This window comes from Callospermophilus lateralis, chromosome 1 (genome assembly GCF_048772815.1).
Source record: "Callospermophilus lateralis isolate mCalLat2 chromosome 1, mCalLat2.hap1, whole genome shotgun sequence".
NCBI lineage: Eukaryota > Metazoa > Chordata > Mammalia > Rodentia > Sciuridae > Callospermophilus > Callospermophilus lateralis.
Genome location: NC_135305.1, coordinates 47,474,798 through 47,497,208, shown reverse-complemented (window position 1 = coordinate 47,497,208; position 22,411 = coordinate 47,474,798). Strand labels below are relative to the sequence as shown.

The 22,411-nt window shown below is 37.2% G+C and overlaps 1 protein-coding gene across 2 annotated transcripts in view; it reads left to right on the top strand.

Annotated features, from left to right (window-relative positions):
* The window catches only part of Aass (aminoadipate-semialdehyde synthase), a 53,377-nt gene that overhangs the window by 5,637 nt on the left and 25,329 nt on the right, over positions 1–22,411 (top strand). The window contains exons 2-11 of one of the 2 annotated variants that reach the window (XM_076861828.2): positions 3,308–3,532; positions 4,815–4,991; positions 7,419–7,503; positions 10,645–10,712; positions 10,823–10,969; positions 11,876–11,954; positions 12,072–12,199; positions 15,549–15,697; positions 17,823–17,945; positions 18,318–18,429. In XM_076861828.2, coding sequence (XP_076717943.1) covers positions 3,323–3,532; positions 4,815–4,991; positions 7,419–7,503; positions 10,645–10,712; positions 10,823–10,969; positions 11,876–11,954; positions 12,072–12,199; positions 15,549–15,697; positions 17,823–17,945; positions 18,318–18,429 — 1,278 coding nt within the window. In that variant the 5' untranslated portion in view covers positions 3,308–3,322. The remainder of the gene's footprint in view (positions 1–3,307; positions 3,533–4,814; positions 4,992–7,418; positions 7,504–10,644; positions 10,713–10,822; positions 10,970–11,875; positions 11,955–12,071; positions 12,200–15,548; positions 15,698–17,822; positions 17,946–18,317; positions 18,430–22,411) is intronic. The other variant, XM_076861836.2, reaches the window with a different exon arrangement.

Here is a 22,411-nt window from a genome sequence, read left to right as displayed (position 1 = left end):
GCCAGAGTAACAGCATGTGTTAGATCTACATGGTTAAGCTTCTGTAAGCTTCAGCAAAGAGAGTGTCACAGGTGTTAAGCACTAACCTAGAAATCCTGCTTCTGTTGAAAAGCAACTGATTGAGAAGGGCTCCTTTTCAGTTTCTTCATCTGTAAAATGGGGTTAATAATAGTATCTTCCTAGTAAGATATTTGCAAGAGGGAAATGTGACAGTATTTAAAGTGCCTAGCATAATTAATGCAAACTATTGCTATATTTGTTTTAGAAGTGAAAGTCACAGAAATGATCATTTTACAATTCCTTACAAAAAATGAAAGTGAAAGTACTTTCCTAAATGAATCCCAGAAACTCAGTCCCTGCCACTTCTTTTTTTAGTTCTCTTAGAAAGTGTGATTTTGCAAATACACATGCACTGTATGTGTGTGTCTGTCTCTCTGTGTGGTCTGCTTCCTGCCGCCTCCAACCTGACCCCAGACAAGGGAGGAGGAGGGGCTGTCAAGAGAATGAGGTGTGGCTCTGGTTATAAATCAAGGTTGGGCTGTGTATGTGTGTGTGTGTGTGTGTATGTGTGTGTGTGTTGGGGGAGGGGTCAATTTAGGGCCAAGAATTGCTACTCAGAATAGAAGATACAGTGTTGGTTCAGGAAATACAGCCCCTGCTGGGAAGGTGTGTGTGTGTGTGTGTGTGTGTGTGTGTGTGTGTGTGTGTGTGTGTTTAAAAGATTCACAGTCTTCGGAATTGGTTTTATTTGGGAACAAAGGCATTCAGGTTCCATGAGACATTGCAGGTTCTCCTTTAACTTGGGGGACACTATATATTATGGGCTTGGGTTTGAGTATAATCATCTTTCCTAAGAACAAAACCATGTAATAAACCAAAAATTAGATGTAGTCTGCAACAGTTTTTAGTTAAAATGTTAATCATCTATTTTGGTATCTCCATTTTAGTCCAGTTGAAGCCTGAACTAATCATTAACAATTTTTCTTTCTGTCAGCAGCTTTCTCTGATTTTGACCTTTTCTTTCTAAAGCCTTTTCAGCTGAATTCCTTACTGTTTTGTTCTATTCTCTGATTTTGTTGTGAAATATTCTATAAATTGACCATTATAGGAAGCAGGCAGTTGTTTGTTCCCAGGGAATGCACTTCTATGCTTAAGTGTTTGGTCAGAATTTCCTCATCTATATGGGTGCTTTTAGAAATTTAATTCTGATGTATTGGAAAAATATTTCATAAAAGTTTTGCTATGTGCTGGCAATAATTGGTAGGACATTTCTAGAAGATGTAAAATTATGGGTATAGAATTTCTAGAGAATATGCCACTTACATTTTCCTGCTCACCTTACATAGAAAACAGTTTTAAACTTTAAATGATCCAGCAAATCACCATCTGCAATGACGTTTGACTATAGAATATATGAAACACTTTGAGGACAGAGAGAATAAACACTACTAGATCTAAATATTTATGTGTAAAATCTTATATAAAATTTACTCTGTATAGGATGTTTTTAAATTTTTTATTTGTTCTTTTTAGTAATACATGACAGTAGAATGTATTTTGACACATCATGCATACGTGGAGTATAACTTGTCATTCTTGTGGTTGTACATGATATGTAACACAAAACTGGGTGTGTATTCATAAATGAACACAGAAAAGTTATGTCCTATTAATTTCTGCTGTCTTTCCTATTCCCAATCTCCCTCTATTCCCTTCATTCCCTTTTGTCTAACCTAGTGAACTTCTATCGCCCCCCATCCCAGGTTATTATGAGTTAGCTTATCAAAGAGAACTTCATTAGGCCTTTGATTTTTTTATTGGCTTATTTCACTTAGCATGATAGTTTCCATTTCCAACCAATTACCAGCAAATGCCATAATTTCATATGTCTTTACGGCTCGGTAATATTCCATTGTGTATATGTACCACATTTTCTTTATCCATTCATCTGTTGAAGGTTGATTCCATAGCTTAGCTATAGTGAATTGAACTGCTATAAACACTGATGTGGCTGTGTCACTATAGAACACTGATTTTAAGTCCTTTAGGTATATGCCAAGGAATAGGATTACTGGGTCAGATGGTGGTTCCATTTCAAGTTTTCTGAGGAAAATCATACTGCTTTCCAGAATGGTTGAACCAATTTACAGTCCCACCAGCAGTGGGAAAACCTTTCTGCCCACATCTATAGGATTTTTTTTTAAGAGAGAGAGAGAGAGAGAGAGAGAGAGAGAATATTTTTTAAAATATTTATTTTTCAGTTTTCAGTGGACACAACATCTTTATTTTATTTTTATGTGGTGCTGAGGATTGAACCCAGTGCCCCGCGCATGCCAGGCGAGTGCGATATCGCTTGAGCCACATCCCCAGCCCACAAATATAGGATATTTTTTCAGTGAGTGCAATTATGCCATCTGGGAGACAGTTGGATAGGTGAGGTGGGCTGGGCTTAAATTCAAAGGCTGGAGAACATGGTATGGAGAGAAAAGCCAGGAGAGGGGATTGTGTTGAGGGCAACAAGAGGGAACAGTGAGGGTGAAGCAGGAAGCCCAAGGTGGGGGTGGATGGAAGCAGGGTGACAGTCTAACCTGGTAGTGGAGGAACTGGTTTGGTTGGCTGGTTGCTTTCTTTGCATTTACAACCTGTTCAGGATGGTACTTTTGTAAAATTCAGTAACAAGGAATAACTAGGAAAATGATCATGTGATATTGCAGCTTATAAAATGCTTACTTTCTAGTTCTTCTTGCATCTCATTTCTGACCAGTAAAAACAGTCCACTGACTGACACAAGTTAGCAGAACATACCAGGTACTTTTTTTGCATGTCCAGGAAATGGCCTGAGATGAAGCTGAAGACACATTGGCATTAAGTTGTCAAGAACCTTATATCATTATCAGAATTTGAAGCTTTATGCCATCAAAATTTGGACCACTCTATAGGAGCTGCTTTCTGTCATCTTCCTGGCTTTACATGGTAGTAGTCAACTTTTGTGTTGAGTACATATTTGGTAAAACATATTTAGAAAGCTATGTTGACTTGGTTCTGATCAGTGTAACCTAAGTGGCTCTATACTTACTTTGGAATTCAGTAACTTTATGTTTGGGAATTTGGGTCTGTTTAGGTAAAGGTACACTTCACATGGAGGTTGCCCCTCCCTTCTTGTCTATCTTCTTGTCCCCATCTCTTCTTTTCACATTTATCCTCATTTGGGTTGGCTGTGTTTTTCAGCAGATTTCTAAGGAGACCAGAACTGACCCATAAGCCCTCCTGTCCTTTGTTGTTCTGCTTTCTCATGTTGCCTTCACAGTCAGCAGGTTTCAAGATGCTTCGAATACACAGAAGCAACCTGACCCCACTAAGGGTCAGCCTCTCCAGAGCCCTTCACCACAAAGCTGTCATGGCCCTCAGACGGGAGGATGTCAACGCCTGGGAGAGAAGAGCGCCTCTGGCTCCCAAGCACATCAAAGGCATCACCAGTCTGGGCTACAAGGTCTTGATACAGCCTTCCAATCGAAGGGCCATTCATGATAAGGTGACTGTTTTCAATTTTTAAAATGTGTGCAAATGAAATGAACCTGTATATGAAAAATAAGAAGCATCCAAGGAAAAATAAAATGTGCTAGTCTCACTTTAATTCCTTTTCTTTTTACTTAAAAATGTAATTTTTACTCTACTCCATACTTTCTCCAGCTAAATGTTAAAGGGTCTGGTTTTAGGTGTTGATGGTGCTCATTCTTTCTGTCCTTCATGTGCAACTCCAGTTTGCAGTAGAGAGCCCAAGGTTGTTTAAGACACCATCCTTGAAGCCAGGGAATGCTTCTTTGAGGAGAGTTTTATCACAAGAGTGTGTCCCCAACCCAAGAGTGTATCCTGTCAGGCACTTTGAGAAGCCCTTTATGTTCAGAATTCTGCTGGACATAAACATTCCACAATAATATTACAATATGGGTTAGATTCTTATTCTCATTTTAGGAATATGCAAAAAACATATAGTTGATGTTCAGATTCCCCATTTCAAATATCTTTTAGTTTAATTCAAGGATTAATTGAGGGTCATTGCATGTCATGGCTATGTCTCTTTAGTTCTTTTGATCTATAACAGCACCTTCATTTTCGTTTTCTGGAAGAGTCCAGGCTAGTTGACTTGTAGAATGTTCTGCTTCTGGGTAGAACTAGTTTGGTTGTTTCTTATTATTATATTCAGGCTAACCACTTGTGTCATACATATAAGCAATGCATGTTTTACACATTGTAACACATTAAAGGTACAAAATATCAGATTATTTCCTAGGAATACATGATCATGGGCAGGGAATGTGACTCAGTGGAAAAGCACTTGCCCAGCATGCCTGAGGCCCTGCCTGGGATTGATATCCAATACTGCAATAAATAAATAAACAAATTTAATTTTTAGAAAAGCACCAGGCGTGCTTAACCACTGAGACACATCCCCAGCCCTTTTTTTGTTGTTGTTTTTATTTTGAGACCAGTCTTGCTAAGATGCTGAGGCTGATTTTGAACTTGTCATCCTCCCACTTCAGCTTCCAAGTCACTGTCACACACCTGGCTAAATTGTTCTTAAATATTAGTATGTGCTGAATTTTCTAATTGTTTTTTGTTATAACAGTTAAACATAATAGATCTATCTTTAGCTGGAGAGTTCAAGTATTAAAAGTTGCTGTCCTATTAGTTCTAATCCATACAAGTTTTTACTGCTTCAAAAAGTTGTGCTTTTATTTGCTCTACTTTTTATTAGAGAAAATATGACTACCACAAGTCAGAGGAATAATCTTTAACCAACATTGCATTTCCAGGAATACGTCAAAGCTGGTGGTATTCTTCAGGAGGACATTTCCGAAGCTTGTCTAATTTTGGGAGTTAAAAGACCTCCAGAGGATAAACTAATGTCCAAGAAAACTTATGCATTCTTCTCCCACACAATAAAAGCTCAAGAAGCTAATATGAACTTGTTGGATGAGGTTCTAAAACAGGTAATTAGTGACCAATACGCATAAGTGTTAACACAGGAAAATAATATTTTAATTTAACTTCAAAATGGGGCTTTGGTTTTCTTTAGCATCTAGTGAATCTGTCATGCTGCTTTACATACTTACATTCTAATGAAAGGAGACAGAGGACAAATGACATCTTATATGTCACTTGTCAACATGTGTTGAGAGAAACAATGCTGAAGGAGAATAGGAATGTGGGCCCTGGCGGAGGTGATGCTACTGGATCACACAGGATGCTCATGGGGGGCCTCATTATGAAGGTGACATTTGAAGGCAGCACAGGACTAAGCCATACCCTTCTGGAAAGAGTCTTCCAAGTAGTAATAGTAATGCAAAGGCTCCAGGGTCTATTTGAGTAGACAGAGTGGGTCATGTAATAAAATGCTTTTTCTGTCTACTCTGTGATAATAGTTGCAGGTGGGAGGAAGAGAGCCAAAGTGATTAGAATCCTGTTCATCAGTGGTAGTCTAGACTAGGCTGCAAATGATGGTGCCTTTCACCTGGGTGGTGGAAGTGCAGTTGTAACATATGGAGAGTCCTGTCACATGGACAATCCTGTGTTTTAAAGCTGATTTCTACAAAATTCACTGGTGAAATGAAGGTGGACTATGAGAAAGGAGAGGAGTCAGGAATGACTAAGGTTTTGGCATGTGCAACTTGTAGGAGCTCTATAGAGGGAGATGGTGCCACTGCAAGAAAAGCAGGCATGGATGGAGAGGTCAACAGTTGAGTTTGGGGCCTCAAGTTAAGTGGACTGGGACACCAGTCCAGAGCTCAGGTGGGCAGCTCCTGCTGACATAGATTTGCAAGTTGTCAGAAAGTATCTATAATCATGAGGTTGGGAGAGTATAATGAGTGAGTGGAAATAAATGAGTCATCCAAAGTCCCTGTGCTAAAAGAAGGATGTTAGAGAATTAGAAATAGACTAACTTCTGAGGATGGAAGAGGATGGGAGAGCTCACAACTAGGAAAAGCAATAGGGACAATGTATTTTATACAAGAGAATTGAATTATTTCCTATTAATTTCAAATATACTAGACCTGGGTTGTAGTTAATTTGCAATGTTTCTGAAGAACAGATTCAAAAGTAATTAATGGAAATCATATTAGAAAATGAATAGTCCATTTCAAACAAATCAACCTTTAGATAATACTTTAGAGACTTTCTGTTATAAGACTTTTGTTCATTACAAAAAAAAAATTAATAAAAACAGAACCAGCAGGGCTACTTTTTGGCAGTCCTTTGTAACCAGTTAGAGTTGGATGCATGTAAAATGTTCTTAAATATATAGACATAATTAAAATTATATGTTTTTTTTTCAGTGATATGAGTGGAACTCAGGGCCTATGCATGCTAGATAAGTGTGCTTTGTCTCTGTGTTTGGCCACTGAGCTATAACCCCAGCTATTAAATCATTTGATGTTTGAGAAAATAAAATAAGTGTTTAAAACATTCTATGATTAGAATGGATCAATAGCTTTTAAGCATACATTAATAAGTCTTTTCCACAGAGATGGAAGATCCCAAGGAAAGCGGAGGAATAGCTTTTTAGAAAAGGTGAGAAAAGATATACAGGCAGTATGCGCTACTTAATTAATAATTAATTCATTATTGTGGTGCAGAATTGAACCTAGGGCTTTGCGCATGCTAGTCAAATGCTCTATCACTGAACTCCATCCCCAGCATGCCTTCAGCCCCACACCCCCAAGAAAACAACTTTATTTTAAGACAATGCTCAACTTCTTAAATGAAGCTTACCTGTAAAAGGGTAGAAAAAGAAAGAATGAGGAGAGGAGGAAAGGGAGGAAGGAAGAGAAACACAGTTGTGTATGAACTTGGGAGGGGCCATTCTTATTACTTTTCAGGTAGAAGAGACCTGGGAGTATTTAGAATAACTGAGGAGCAGTCATTCTAATAAAAAGGAATGATGCTGGAAAGATGTAATAATAATTTAAGAAGTGTGGTCTTTGAAGACTTAGAAAAAACTTGAGATTGGCTCACAGTAATGGGTCTCAGGAGGGCTTCATTTTCTTTGAGACCAAAAGGAAGAATGGGAGGATGAATTGGGGCTGTAAATTTATTTATAGATGGTGCTGTTTGGGTTGGGGTGTATGTTTATCAAAAAGTGAAAGAAAATCCTGTTTGGGTCATCTCATTGACCACCATCAAGGTCATTTAGCAACCTCTAGGACCATTCTTTCGTCTCCAATTGTAAACCTACAGTTAGCTTTTTGATCTAACCTTTTCTCAATATTTCATGGTGCACTTCATGGAAATTTTAGGTTAGCAAGTCAAGACATATTTTTAAAGAAGAAAACATGGAGAATACTTGTTCATATATATACTTTACTCATTTCAATTGAACTTAATAGGTCTGGTTGAGAAATTTTTTACCCTTTCTTCAGGAAATCCGACTTATTGATTATGAAAAAATGGTGGATCATAGAGGGATACGAATAGTGGCATTTGGACAGTGGGCCGGTGTGGCAGGTAGGTATGCCAGGCTTTTATGTCACTTTGTAAATTGCCTGAGGAGTAACTGTGTTTTCTCTTTTCTGTGAAAAGGGAATGTGAGTGTTTATTTTCACTGATAAAATTAAAATGGGAGTATGCTGAAGGCTGGTGAATATTGGAGGAATTGGGAAAAAGATAAATCATTAAAATATTTTATTATAAATTTTGGAAAAGAAAGCAGGAGAAGAATAACACCTGTGAACAGACTGGGACATTTTAGACCTGTTAGGAGAGCTCAATTTGGTGATGGGACATTAGAAGTAGAAAATAGGGGAAAAGAATAAGGAGGAAAAAGGGTGCAGGGGCACGAACCAACAGAGGAGCTTCCTAGAAAGGATGAGAGCTGGAGTCTGGGAGAAACTTCTGCTTGACTTTCTCCCGGCTAGTACTTTGAATTAGATTTAGCTGAGAAACACCACGATATTATGACTCCATCAGAGTAGAATACTCGAAGATCTAATGGGAAAGTCATGACCTGGATATTTGTTTGACCTTGTTATACAAAATGGAAGACTTCTCATTGTGGTTTATGTCACTGCTGTTTCATCTGGACAGGTCTGTCTTTGCTCCTTGAGGTCAAACTCTTTTTAAACTGCATTTCTCAAAAAATATGTCTAATTGTACATTATTTAATTGTGTAAAATGGAATCCTGATATGATTCTATAAATTATATTCTCTGTCATTCATTCAAATGATTCTCACTCAAATATGCTGGAAAACTTCTGAAGATTATATACTTTAAAAAAGTAATGATTTCAGAAAATTCATTTTTAATCTATTAGTATACCCTAATTCATATGCTTTTGAAATGGTAAAAGAAAAAAAGAAAAAAGAAAAAAAAAACAAAGCAAACTTTGAAATTATAACATTCTTTTCACTTAAAAACCAATTCATTTGTATTCAATTTTAACTCCCACTTCTTTTCTTCCCTTACCCAACACACAAATAAGTTCTATTAAAGTAACACAAAATTAAATTTGATAATATAGAAGGAGTTGTAGGAGTTATGGGGAGACCTCCGTTGATTATTCATCTCAAATTTGAGATACAGATTACAGATGATAATCTGTATCTATCCTTGAAAGATACAGATTAGTGGGAGCTATCTGCAAGTGCAAGGACTTGGTCTTGGCTTTGATTCCCCAAATTGTAACAACAACATCAAGATTACTAAAACCACCAAAAGAAAACAAAACATGACTAAAACTAAAAAAAAAAAAAAAAAAATACTTGAATATCAGTGTACAAAGTAAATTCTACATGTAGGTGTTTCTGAAGAGAAATGCAGCATTTTATACAAATAATTTTTACATATGGATACCATCCAGAATAGCCTAGAAATAACACAAATGTCTGTCAAGAGACAATGGATTAATACATTAATAATTATATAATACATAAAACTTTAGCAATAATGAGAAAAAAAATACAGTTACAGATCTCAAACTATTATGCCAAGGGAAAGCAGACACCCAACAAAAGAGTATGTGCTTATTTTTTCATTGATATGAAGCAGTAGAAAAACCTAATGCACATAGTCAGAAATAGCAATAGGGCCTTGATTATGGTGATAACACAGTTGAGCATATTTGTTAATAATTATCAAACTATACACTTGCTGCATTTTATTGTGTAGAGATTACTTCTTTAAAAGTTGACTTCAGAAAAAAAGGTGGAAGAAAACTTGGTAGGAACGTGAGTGCATATGTGTGTGTTGGAGAGTGGTGCAGGGAAAGTTCTAGCCCTAAAAAGAAGGGAGAATGGATGCTGAGGTCTTTGCTACAAGCCTGCTGAGTTTTAGGTGTCTGAAGGATTTCCAAATGGAGACATACAAAAGATGACTGGCTAGGTGAGAAATTAAAAAGAAAAATTCACGTTGGAGGTACAGACTTGGGGTCATCCACTTGGATAAGATAAGTAGATAGTACTTGAAGTTTAGGACTGGATGAGAAGATTTAAGAAGAAAACATAGTTACTGAGGAGCCCAGGATGTAATCCTGAGGATGACAAGATGGGCATAGAAAGAAGAACCCACAAAATAGCAGGCTGAAACATTTCAAGTCGGAATGCTGAAGGAGAGAGAGAGAGAGAGAGAGAGAGAGAGAGAGAGAGAGAGAGAGAGAGAGAGAGATATTGATTGACCGACTGAAAAGGAGGTCTACAATGCCAAATACTTCTGGCAAGGAAGTTGAGAGATCTGAAAAGTGCCTACCAAATTTAGTGATTTAGGTTATTAAACAGCTGCTGGGAGCCCTAGGGTCAATGGCAACTTTGATTTTGGTATGGGAGAGATGGGAGCATGTTTACATGTTGATAAGAATGAACCAGTAGAGAGGGAATTCATCAAAATAGAGGAAAGTTTAGTGGAGTAGACAAAGGGGATTGAGGAGGAAGAAGAAGGGACAGGAAAAGGGAAGAAGAATGGATCCAATATGATCGAACTTTCTTATGAGTATGCAAGGACACAGCATGGTGGGTCCTGGCATTGAGTGTGTCCACAGGACATGAATTTGATAACAACAACAAAAAAAGTAAACTGTAAATGGTTTGAAGAGGGATTGGTGGGTTTGAGGGAGGGTGCTTAAGGATAAGGTGGGGGAAACACTGGGGACTGAATTGGAGTTTGTTGGGTTCCATGCTTTTATGATTATTTCAGGGCATATCCTGGTGTTATATATAAGTAAAAAGAATAAATTTTAAAAAAAAGAATGAACTGGTAGAGAGGAATAGGTAGTGGTTCAAGATAAGGGAGTGGTTCAAGAGTAAATTCCCTGGGAAGAAGGGACGGGATGGGATCTTTCGTCAAGGAGAGATTAACTCTAGGTGAGAAGAGGATACTCCACTTTATCAGGATCAACAGTAAAAGGGATAAATGATGCAGCTGGGTTAGGACATTGGATAGCAAAACAGAAGAAATGGATAAGATCTACTGAGGCCCCTTCTGAATCTGAGCTACTATGTTTTTGCTTTCCCAGGTACTGAGCACATGGACAAATGGGCACAGAGAAAAATTTGTCCTTTCTCTTGATTAATGCCTAAGAGTAGAATTTATTTCGTACATTGATATTCAACGTCACTCAATTAATTGTCTTTCTGTTGGTCTGACTCTGCAATAGGGATGATCAACATTTTACATGGAATGGGTTTAAGGCTCCTTGCTTTGGGACATCACACACCTTTTATGGTGAGAGATATTTCTTTTGTTTATTTTTTTTGAAAGCATACATAACACTTTAAGAGTAGAAAAATTTGTCAGCTACTAGACTAACTTGAATTGTGTGTGTTTGCTTTCAGCATCTTGGCATGGCTCATAACTACAGGAATAGCAGCCAGGCTGTGCAAGCTGTCCGCGATGCTGGCTATGAAATATCTCTGGGTTTAATGCCAAAGTCGATAGGGCCCTTAACATTTGTATTCACAGGGACTGGTAATGTATCCAAGGTAAATTTCACGTGTCTTCCTTCTGTAAAGCAATTGGAGACATGAAGTTGGGCCATTCTGTGCCTATTTCAAATAGAGAATGGACATTCTATTTTCAGTATTTTAATTACCTACAAATTTTTCTTATAGCAAAGAACAATAATGGTCCAAACATTTTCTTTACTTTTGGTGAATTCTGCACTATCAGAGGTTTGAAATACTCTTCTTTCTCTTTCTCTCCTTTCTTTCTCCTCCTCCATTTTCCCCTCTCTTTCTTCCTTTCTCTGTTGCTTTCTTTCTTGAGATACTAATTGTGAAGTATGTAACATTGTTCTTAGGGTGATTTATTTTTCCTTCATCACTGACATGTCCAAAAATTTGGAAGTAACTCCAGTATATACATTTTTCAAGACTACTTGGAGTTTTGCCAGTAAGATATTAGAGTAATTCGAGAAAGTATTTAATACTTCCTCTTGAGGTGGTTTTAGAATACATTTGTAATCTCCCTCAGAAACTTATAATTATAAAATATACTTTAATGAAAATATCTTACAAAGAGGACATCTCTGCTACTATTATATTGTGAGGTAGCCATTTGATTTTTTCTTCTGCAGTGAATAAAAAAAGAAATAGATATATTGTATTGTATCTATATATTTCTAAACACTATTATTGCTTTTCTGAGTAACTTTAGTAAAAAAAAAAAAGTCTAAAGCCCCTTCTAATGCATGCTTTTAAAAACTGGAATAAAGCTGGTTTGCAGGCTGTGTGCAAGAAGCTCATCTGCACTTCTATGCTGCATCTCTGGTTGCAGGGCCAGGCAAGTTTCCCCAATTGTGGGGAAAACAATTGGAATCTTTACCGGAACCTGCTTTGGATCTTTTTTAAAATTGATTTTTAGATGTTTACTTGAAACATTTTTTACAGGGAGCCCAAGAAGTCTTTAATGAACTGCCCTGTGAATATGTGGAGCCCCATGAATTAAAAGAAGTTTCCCAAACTGGAGGTAAGGGGAGGGGGAAGATTGTCTGTACCATTTTAGAGTATCTGTGTTATAGTGTTTTATCACCATGCATCGTTATCATTTGTCACCCAGTTTGTTAATTTCTTTTTCCTCTGCAAGACCTCAGGAAAGTGTATGGGACGGTGTTAAGTCGACATCATCATCTTGTCAGGAAAACAGATGGTGTGTATGACCCTGTAGAGTATGACAAACATCCTGAGCGGTACATAAGTCGTTTTAATACTGATGTGAGTATCACATTCATCTTGGGAGTCACTGCTTACGGTGCACTGTAGTTAGTCTCTTTTCAAGGAGAGGAATTATAAATGTGTACATGGGTTTTCACTTCTTCATATCGCTTGCTGGGAGTCCTTTGTGAATCATGAGTTGGTCTTAGGAGTTGCTGGCTTTTACTGGTATTTGGAGTGGCCCATCCTTAGTGGTTTTGCGGTTTCTGTGGGTATGTTCTTTGGTTTGATATCTGTTTCTATGTTGGGTCTGCTTGTGCCCAAAAGCTCTAAACCATTTTCTATGGATTGCTGATTCTGTATAATCCTGGATTAGTTAGTGCTTTTGGCAAAGTACAGTGTCTATGAGGTTTGATCTAACATAGGTTTATCCTTTCTCTGGCCACAAATTGCAATCATAAACTCAGCTGGTGTATTAGCTTTCCATTGCTATTTAAAAAACACCAAGGACAGAGTAATTTTATAAAGAAAAGTGGTTTGTTAAGCACAGATTTGTAGTCTGGCAGACCAAACAGCATGGCTTACACTCTGGTGGTGGTCCCCGTTGGCTGTATCATGTTGTGGTGGGAGAGCATGTGTCCCATTCTCCATGCAGCCACTTTCCCTCTCCTATAATACCACCAGGATTTAATTTGGGGGGCTCCACCCTGTTGGCCTAATCCAATCTACTCAATTGCTAAAGGCTCCACCTATAAACACCGTGGATGGATTCAGTTTCCACTCTCTAAAATCCATTAATATAAAACATTGGGGGGTCACACTTCTGCATGAGTTCAGAGGAACAAACCATGTTTAAACCATAGCATTTTATCTCTGGTCTGCTCAACCTCATGTCCTCACATTCAACATAAAGCATTCCATCCCCAATGGTCCCAGAGGCTTAACTCAGCCAGCATTAATTCAAAGATCCCGAGTCTCATCTGGGACAAAAGGCAAACTCCTCCACTACATATTTCCATGATAAAATGGCAGGACAGGCACAGAGTATAACTTCTATTCCAAAAGCAGGCAACAGGCAAGTGAAAAGAGATAATTGACCCAAAGTAAGTGAATTCCAGCAGGCAGACATTAAATCCTAAAGCTCCAAAGTCCACCATGGCAGGCACACTGGGGCCTGAGTTGGGCCCCGAAGGCCTTGGGCAGCTCTACCCAGCCGGCTTTGTTGGCCCACATGGCTGCATTCATGGACTGCACATTGATGTCTGCAGCTCTCCGTGGCTTATGTGGCATGCTGCTCATAGCTTTCCCTAGCAGCTGTTGCACATTTTGGATTGCTCTATTATTCTGGGGTCCTCTCTTTGGCTCCATTCCCACAATTCCAGTAAGCATCATCTTATCAAAAGTCCCCACAGAGACTTTAGCCTTACATGAAATTTTTGTCTGGTTTCCCAGGCTTTCCTTTGAAATCTCAGTGGAAGCCACCATGGCCCCATAATGCTCCAATTGGAGCATTCTAGACTTTTTCTAGCCTGCTCCTCCAAACTCTTTCAACCTCTGCCAGGCAATCAGTCCCAGAGCTTCCTAAATATATCAAGATATAGTTATAATAATACTTACTATTCACAGTATCCTTTTTTCTTTCTTTTCTTTTCTTTTCTCTCCTCCTCCTCCTCCTCCTCCTCCTCCTCCTCCTCCTCCTCCTCCTCCTCCTCCTCCTCCTCCTCTTCTTCTTCTTCTTCTTCTTCTTCTTCTTCTTCTTCTTTTTGGTATTTGTTAGCTTTATATTACTACAAAAAATACTTGAGTTGACTTACTTTAAAAGAGAAAATATTTATTTAGTTCACAGTTTTAATGGTTTAAGCCCAAGATAGGGCAACCCTAATTGCTTTGGCTTCAGGTGAGGACAAATGACAGGAGACAATGGTAGAAACACATGTCAGAGTGAGCACTAACATCTTGAATTGGAAAAGAAAGAGAGAGAGAGAGAGAGAAGGCAGAAGACACCAAAGTCTTCATATTCCCTTTGAGGGCACAGTCCCAGGGACCTGAAGACCAGGCTCTACCTCTAAAAAGTTCTATTCCCCTCCAACTAGTGCCATGGGCTGAGAATAAGCTTTTAACTTCAGGGACATTCTACATCCAAACAATAGTAGCCAGTCATCTTAAAGTGCATGTGATGCTTACAAGGGGTCAGGGGAGAGAGTGTGGCTATATAATCATTGTACAAGAGAGCTACTTACACAACAAGTCCTTCTGATGGGGACACACTGGTCTCATCTTCTAAAAAACACTATTTATTTATTTATCTATTCATTTTTGGTATGGCGATTGAACCCAGAAGTGCTTAACCACTGAGTCACATCCCAAACCCTTTTTTATTTTGAGAAAGAGCCTCACTCAGTTGCTGAGATTGGCCTTGAACTTGCAATCTTCCTGCCTCAGCCTCCTGAGTTGCTGGAATTAACGCATGCACTACCACACCCAGCTTAAAAAACAAAATTTATTTGTGTGTTCTATAGTCATTAGTCATGCAAAAATCCTCTTCAAAGTAAACTAACAAATGAAAAATTAAGCACACTAAAAATGTATATGTATATTGTGAAAAGGAATGCTCTACATAATTTAAAATGTTTGATTCTGGTATGAAATTTAAGTCATACAGCATGGACTGATGTTATATTTGTTTACCTTCAGAATGAGAGGCTTAAGTTTCATGCAAAAATGTATGAAACTAATTTTGAGCTGAAAAAATTTGAATCTAATAAAATTCCCCCCACTCATATGCCCTGTCATGGAGGTATGGTGATTGGATGTCTCCTGAGACTGGTAGTGACCTGGTTACCATGTTTATGCAGTACGTTTCTCCATGGAGCTTACAGAAGTTATCTGATTTGATCATATAGCATTATTTTGAGGAATAGGGTGTACATTATCCCCATCTAAGAAAAACAGCTCAGTAAAGTTGAAGTAGTATGATTCAGGTCACACCTTATTGGTATCCTAGGTTACTTGATTCTCTCTTCTTTTCTTTGCTATGCAATAGACAAAACATTAGCATATTTATTTTTATTTATTTAAAAATATTTTTAGTTGTAGATGAACATAATAACTTTATTTTGTTTATTTAGTTTTTTTATGTGGTGCTGGGTTTGAACCCAGTGCCTCATGCATGCCAGGCTCTACCACTGAGCCACAACCCCAACCCTATTAGAGTAATTATTATGTTCATATTTTTTCCATAATGAGGGTAATTATATTTTGAAATCTGGGAAGGTATTTTTATCTTTGCTTCAAAAGGTAGCTATATTCATTAGAAGTAATATTGTTTCTGTGGGATTTTATTGATAGGTAGCACAAGGTATTGAAATAGGCTATCTCGTGTTTTGTTGAATGTGAACTTACTTTACAGATTGCACCTTATACAACTTGTTTAATTAATGGAATCTACTGGGAACAAAACACTCCTCGCCTATTAACCCGCCAGGATGCTCAAAGTCTCTTGGCTCCAGTCAAGTCCTCAGCTGTTGCTGTTGAAGGCTGCCCTGCATTACCTCACAGGTAAGAATTTTATTTCAGCACTAATGGAAGTTTTTAGTAGCAGCGTACATTGTTAGGGAAGTCAAACTTATAATGTTCCTACATATCAGAGAACTTGGATGTTTTTGACTGACTTGCCCTCTTAGAAACATACAGCACAGTTAACCCTCCCTCCTTAAACCTTTCTTCTGACTCCTGCAATTCCATAGGGATCTTGAGGAACCTCCTCAGAAGTCTTCTCTTGCATCCCATTCCCATCTCTCTCATTTTTTTCTTCCCTTTCCCTCCTAAATTCATGATTATTTATTTTCTTGTGTCTAAAATTTTCTTTTTCCTATTAGAACTTCATTTCCTTAAAGATAGGTATCATTTATTATGGCCACAAGCACTGGGTACATCACCTGATATAGAATAGGCATTCAAATAATTATTAAATGTTGAACAAATGAATCAATCAACCAATATTTGTCAAACAACTTGTCTGTTAGCACTGGGCTAAACTAAGGGATAGATAAGAGGAAAACAACATTTGCTGCTCTCAGGCATGCAGCTGATATCAGGCAAATGGCTAGGGAATGGTAGGAGCAACAATATCAGGGGTGTTTAAAGAAAGTGGGAGCACTAGTAACCAAACACAAGGGTTTTCCCTTTGATGAGTGCAAAGCCCACAAGCACAACCAGGAGATAGAGAGTGAAGAAAAGTTTCTTACCTGCAGTTAGTAAGGAGAACATTGGGAATAATTCTCTGAGCAAAGAAAGCAAGGGGCATTTTTTTTAAATTCATACATATTCATATAGGAAAGAGTTATCATCATCATATGTAGAGGCATGCTCAGTTTGAGGTCATGCTTCTTCCTACATCGCATGTTCAAAAGACAGAATGGGAATGCCTCTGGGCAGAGAAGTTAATATTATAATGAACAAAGTTTAGGTCACCTAAAATGTATGGGTCAGCATGATTTGGCAATTTTGGCTGGTTCCTTGGAATTTTGTCTGAATGATCTTATTTGAAGCAAACAAAGAAATAAAACAACTTTGAAGTTGTGTTAATAGTCATTTAAAGGGGCAGCAGCCCTCCAGGCCTTTTTAAGCATAGTGTCCCTAACAGTACCTGTCTGGTGGCTAACACACTGGGCTCAGCAAAGCCTTACAGGGAAGAATTGAGAAAAAGGAGAATTTCAAGTAATAATGTGTTCTATTGACAATTTGCCAGCACAACTTCCAATTGAAGCTTGGTAAATATGGAGCTAATATATAATTTAAGACACTGAGTGGGACAGTTGATGCATAGTATTTATGTAGGCATGTGGTAATTGGAGATTGTAAAGGAAAAATACAACCAACCTCTAAAGGCTTTCAAATGTTGGATTGAAACTTTTGTTCACAATCCTAGAGATTTCCATGTAATTACATGTAAAATTACATAGTATAGTCATTTGTATCTTGGGATAATTTTTGTCTAGAACTCTGTGAATACCACTATCTGCAGACACTCAAGTCTCTTATATAAATAGTGTATGCTTGCATATAACCTATGCATATCTCCTGTACACTTAAATCATCTCTAGATCACTTATACAACCTAATACAATTAAAATGCTGTGTAAATAGCATATCATTGTTTGCTGAATTGTTTGCTGAATAATGACAAGGAAAGATATTTGTACATGATGAGCAGAGGTATAATTTTCTTTTCAATTATTTTTTTGAGTCTTGTTTGGATTTACAGATGTGGAATTCATGATGTAGAGGGCCAGCTGCACTAAGTAAGTGGAAATAGTGTAATTGAAACTTTACCAGTTAATTAGAGATGGTTAACTGGCTTAACTATAACCAGTCTGCTGTCAATGATTTTTCTAGGGAAGATATTTTCCAATTTTATTTAGTTTTTCACTCCTTCCCTTTCTCCTTCTCTCCCTCAATTCCTTCATTTTTTTTCTTATAAAGACTAAACTTTATACAGTGATGATTCTTATATCTCAGATCCTCACAGTGTCTTAAAGACTGAACTAAAAGAAAAAGAGCCCAAGTGCCTGGAAAATATTTGACATCCACATTGAATGTGGTTCTAAGCATCTTTCATTGTTAGTCTTGTTGGAAGCTTCAGAATTCCATCCTCTTATCTAAGTACTGATATTGATTTCAGGCTTGTGGCAATATGTGACATTTCAGCGGACACAGGAGGATCTATAGATTTCATGACGGAGTGTACTACAATAGAGCATCCTTTTTGCATGTATGACGCTGACCAGCATATTATTCATGATAGGTAAGTTTGTTAAAGCAGTTAGATGGTGAATGATGCATACTAATACATCACTTCCTTACCTTGATATGTGAGTCTGAAGTACTCAGTTTTACTTCTTTATAAAGGCATGTGTATTTGGAAAGAGATACTTAATCATGTTAAAATTTTTGATAGAAAAACCACATGCAAATTTGAATGCTTCAATACACATATACTATATTTAATTGGGAGATGGGTTGCTAAAAAAAGAAAAAGTTTTGTTTATATTCTTATATAATTTTGTACAGAATTATGAAAACTAATGAAGCAAATATAGTGGAGGAGACATCAGGAGAAGTTAGAGCTTACTAATAATGTTTTGTACATCTGAATAAAGCATATTGCTTTTCCTAGTGTTGAAGGCTCTGGGATTCTGATGTGTTCTATTGACAATTTGCCAGCACAACTTCCAATTGAAGCTACAGAATACTTTGGAGACATGCTTTACCCTTATGTTGAAGAAATGGTAAGCAGACTGGTAGCCTCAGCAACAACTCTGACTTTAAATAAAATTATGGAGCAATCTCATGAATGTTCTGGTCTTCTGTATCTAAGAAATCTGTTGTAAAATGAAATGCCAGCCCATCCCCCTGATACACTTTTATTTTACATATTCTGCTTACTTGGTTCACAGGGAATGTAAGTATATCATTGCCTTCAAGCTTAAAAACAAATTACATTAGTCTCTCATTATACAGTTTGTTATAAAACTTGATTTATTATTATTATTTTTTCAGTATTGGGGATTAAATCCAAGGGTACTCTATCAGTTGCTCAGACTGGTCTCTAGTTTGTGATCCTCCTACCTACTGCATGCACCTCCATGCCCAGCAAGCCTTGCTTTATTTTAAAATTCTTGCTGTCTAGGTCAGTTCAAATTGGGGTGTGAATTGTGCTATGATTAACAGACTTGAAAAATAAAGAATACAGAAAATTTTATGGGTCCTTAGGCAATAATGCTTAGTAAAGTGACAGCTTTTGTGGCGATCTTGAACTTTCTTATGTGATCAGTGATGGACTACTGAAATACTGTGTTTTCTAAATTCCATTTTTTTTTTCTTTTTTACTTTGGCATTTATCTTGGGCTTGGACAAAAGTAAAGCTGCACTTTACTTTTCTTGCTAATGGCTGCCTGCCTGTGGTGAGGATTCCAGAGTTGGAAATGGTGGCTCTTGCTGTTCTCACATTCTCACTCAGGTGTTCTCAGGCCAAGATGGGGCCATAGTCAGTGGAGCCAGAGCAAGTTAAACCTCCAGTCTATCATTGCCATCTTTGAACAACTCATGGGTTAAGAAGAAATCACAGGAAAATTTACAAACACTTTTCGTTGAAAAAAAAAAATTAAACACAGCATATTTAAACTTCATGGAGCACAGATAAAGAGTATTCCACTTTGACCCTTTGTTTCTTCTCTTGAAACAAGCCAGAAGGAAGAAGTAGCAGGCTTTGGAAAATGCAGACAGGCAGTGTTAACATGGTTGGGTGCAATATTGCATCTTCTGTGTTCAAGGCAGTGTTCAAATAACTGGTTCTGTTTTGACTTTAAACGCTCATGAGAACCTTGTCAGGAAGGTGCCATTGTAAAGCCCATTTACAGATTAAGAAACAGAAGCAAAGAGAAGTTGAGACTGTGAAGAGTTCCTGATGGGCGCTGGACCTGCAGTGTGTCTTGGAGCTGGTGTTGAGGGATTAAAGTAGCATAAGGAGAGTCCATATGCCAGGTTGTCTTGGAGACATCTGCTTGCTTTTATGGCCTTAAGCACTACCTTTCTGAGCCTCAGACATTTCCTCTGAAAATATGAGGTGCTGGTAATATATCACCTTAATGTCTCTGCAGTCCTAAAATTCTGAAATTGTAAATGTCTCAGTGCCTGTATAGTATGTGTATAGAAAAAAAAATACTAAATTTCCCCAGATGCTCACTATTTTTGATGCTTTCCATTCATTTCCTTTTAGCCTGATTTTCTTGCAGACTGAACTTCTTAATTTAGCACTTTTTAAAGTACAGACTTGCTGGTAACAGGTTCTTTTATCTTTTATCTGAAAATGTCTTCGTATTCTGTATTCTGCTAACAACTCCCTCCTGTGATTTAAAAGAAAATTTGAATATTGTATTTTCAGTTCTAGAATTGCCATGTTTTGGCAGTTTTTGATTTCCTTGTTAAGAATTTCTTTTAATATTTTGTGAGTGCATTTTTGTTTATTATATGGAGCATAGCTATAAAAGCCACTTTATAGTCTTTATTTTTATTTTCCTTAGCTGCAGGAGAAATATTCTAAGACCCTGAGTGGATACCTGAAACCATTGATATTTCTGTTATGTTTTATGCATTTAGCTATAGATGTGTTCCTATGATAAAGGGGTTTTTATTGTTGTTGTTGTTTTGAGATTGGTACTTGCTATTTTTTTCTAGGCTAGACTTACCTTAGTCTCCTGAGTAATTGGGATTATAGTTGGTGTGCACTACCACATCCAACTCTGATAAAGTTTAATTTCTAAATAAGGCACAGTAAGAAATTAATAATAATAACTAATAATGTAATAGACTAATTATAAAAATATACTGTAATAAAATTATGTCAGTGTGCTGTCTCTCAAAATTTCTTATTGCACTGTATATAGCCTTCTTCTTGTCGTGATGTGAGATGATACAATGCCCATGGGATGAGATGAATGGCCTAGGTACTGACACATAGGAATGGATTACTATATAATAATGATTACTTGAACATAAGCAATGCAATACCATCTCAAATGAACTGATAACCAAGACAAGGTGACTTTGGAGTGGGTAACATTCACAGTGGATACAGTAGAAAATGGGATGATTCCCATGCCTGGTGGAAGGAGGAAGGACTATGTAAAATTACATCATGGTACCTAGAATGGTATACAATTTAAAATGTATGCATTTTTTATTTCAGGAATTTTCCATTTAATATTTTCGGGCTGTGATTGACTAAGGGTCATTGAAACCGTGGAAAGTAAAACCATGGCTAAGGGGGCACTTATAATGTTGCTATAAGTCATTGTCAATTTACAAATTATGTCTCAACATTCTAAATATGTTTATTTATTTTGTCCTTTAGAACACAAAATTTTATTCTTGTTTGTCCTTGCAACATTCAGAGTGAACTTGGGATTGAACTTTATTGATTGTTCTTCCTTTGAGAATGGATCATGGTTTTCTACTTGCCATATATTGAGTGATTTGGGCTTGTGTCCTGAATGACATGAATGTTTTGCTGTGAAGATTCTGGATTGTTATAATTTTATGAAAAGTATTAATTTTCTAAAGTAGACAATTATCTTGGTTAGAGGCTAGCTAAAAATTCTCTCACCTGTGGAAAGGAGTAGTTCAAATAAACCTTCAGCTCTTTCATTTTTACCTGGCAAGCCTATAATCTGGCCTTTTCTTGATCAGTGTGGGAGTCCTTAGAGACGCAGAGTAGTTTACCTAGAAGTTGGGCGGCCCTGTTTCCGAATCTACCTTTCTTGGCATTTATCCTCTCACACTGGAGGCTTGCTATGGGCCCCATCACTGTGTCTTTACGTCAGAAAGTTGGTGCATTTTCAACATGTTTTCACCCACTCATGCTGCATGACTTTTCCTTAAAGCAATGCCCATAGAAAGGGCAACTCCACGGTTGCTCTGGTCTTCCTCACTATTTTCATATTTCTCCACAGACTGCTGGCTATTCTTCATTCTCTGAAGTCCCCAGTGTAGTTTGTTGTTGCTTGTGTTTTGCCCGGAGCTCATTTTGTTATCTGTAGGAGTGGTAGTTTGCAAGAGATTAGTCTTTCCCTAAAATTAAACCCCTTGGTCCTGAGAAGTATATTCAATCATCTTGGCTCTAGCAGAGTTTTAGAGTAGCCAGAAGTGTTACTGGAGAATCTTAGCTATAAGTCATAATTTTGGATGCTAAAATTATGGATTTCAGCACAATTCTTACCTAATTAGGCTAATTTATGGAAAATATTAAATATCAATGTGTCTTGTGGATGACTTTGACTATTAATTCTTGAATTGTCATTTCATTTGACTTGCTCTAACATTGTCTTCCATTCAAAGAAGTTGTTATAAGTCATTGTCAATTTACAAATTATGTCTCAACATTCTAAATATGTTTATTTATTTTTTCCTTTAGAACACAAAATTTTATTCTTGTTTGTCCTTAGTGAAAATTTTCATTCACTCAGTACAGTTCATCTCAAATGGATGTTAGGGGAAAAACAAACCAGTTCAATGAATTTGCACTAAAGTATGATTGAGAGTTAGCCCATGTAACTTATTATAACAGTAAATGTATTAATAAATACAATTTTTATTAAAGACAAAATATAAATACAAGATTTTATATTAAGTAAATACTTATAAAATAGTAAAGCATCCCTGATCAGTGATACATAAGAGTACAGCATGATAACTTATCACAAAGAGACCCCT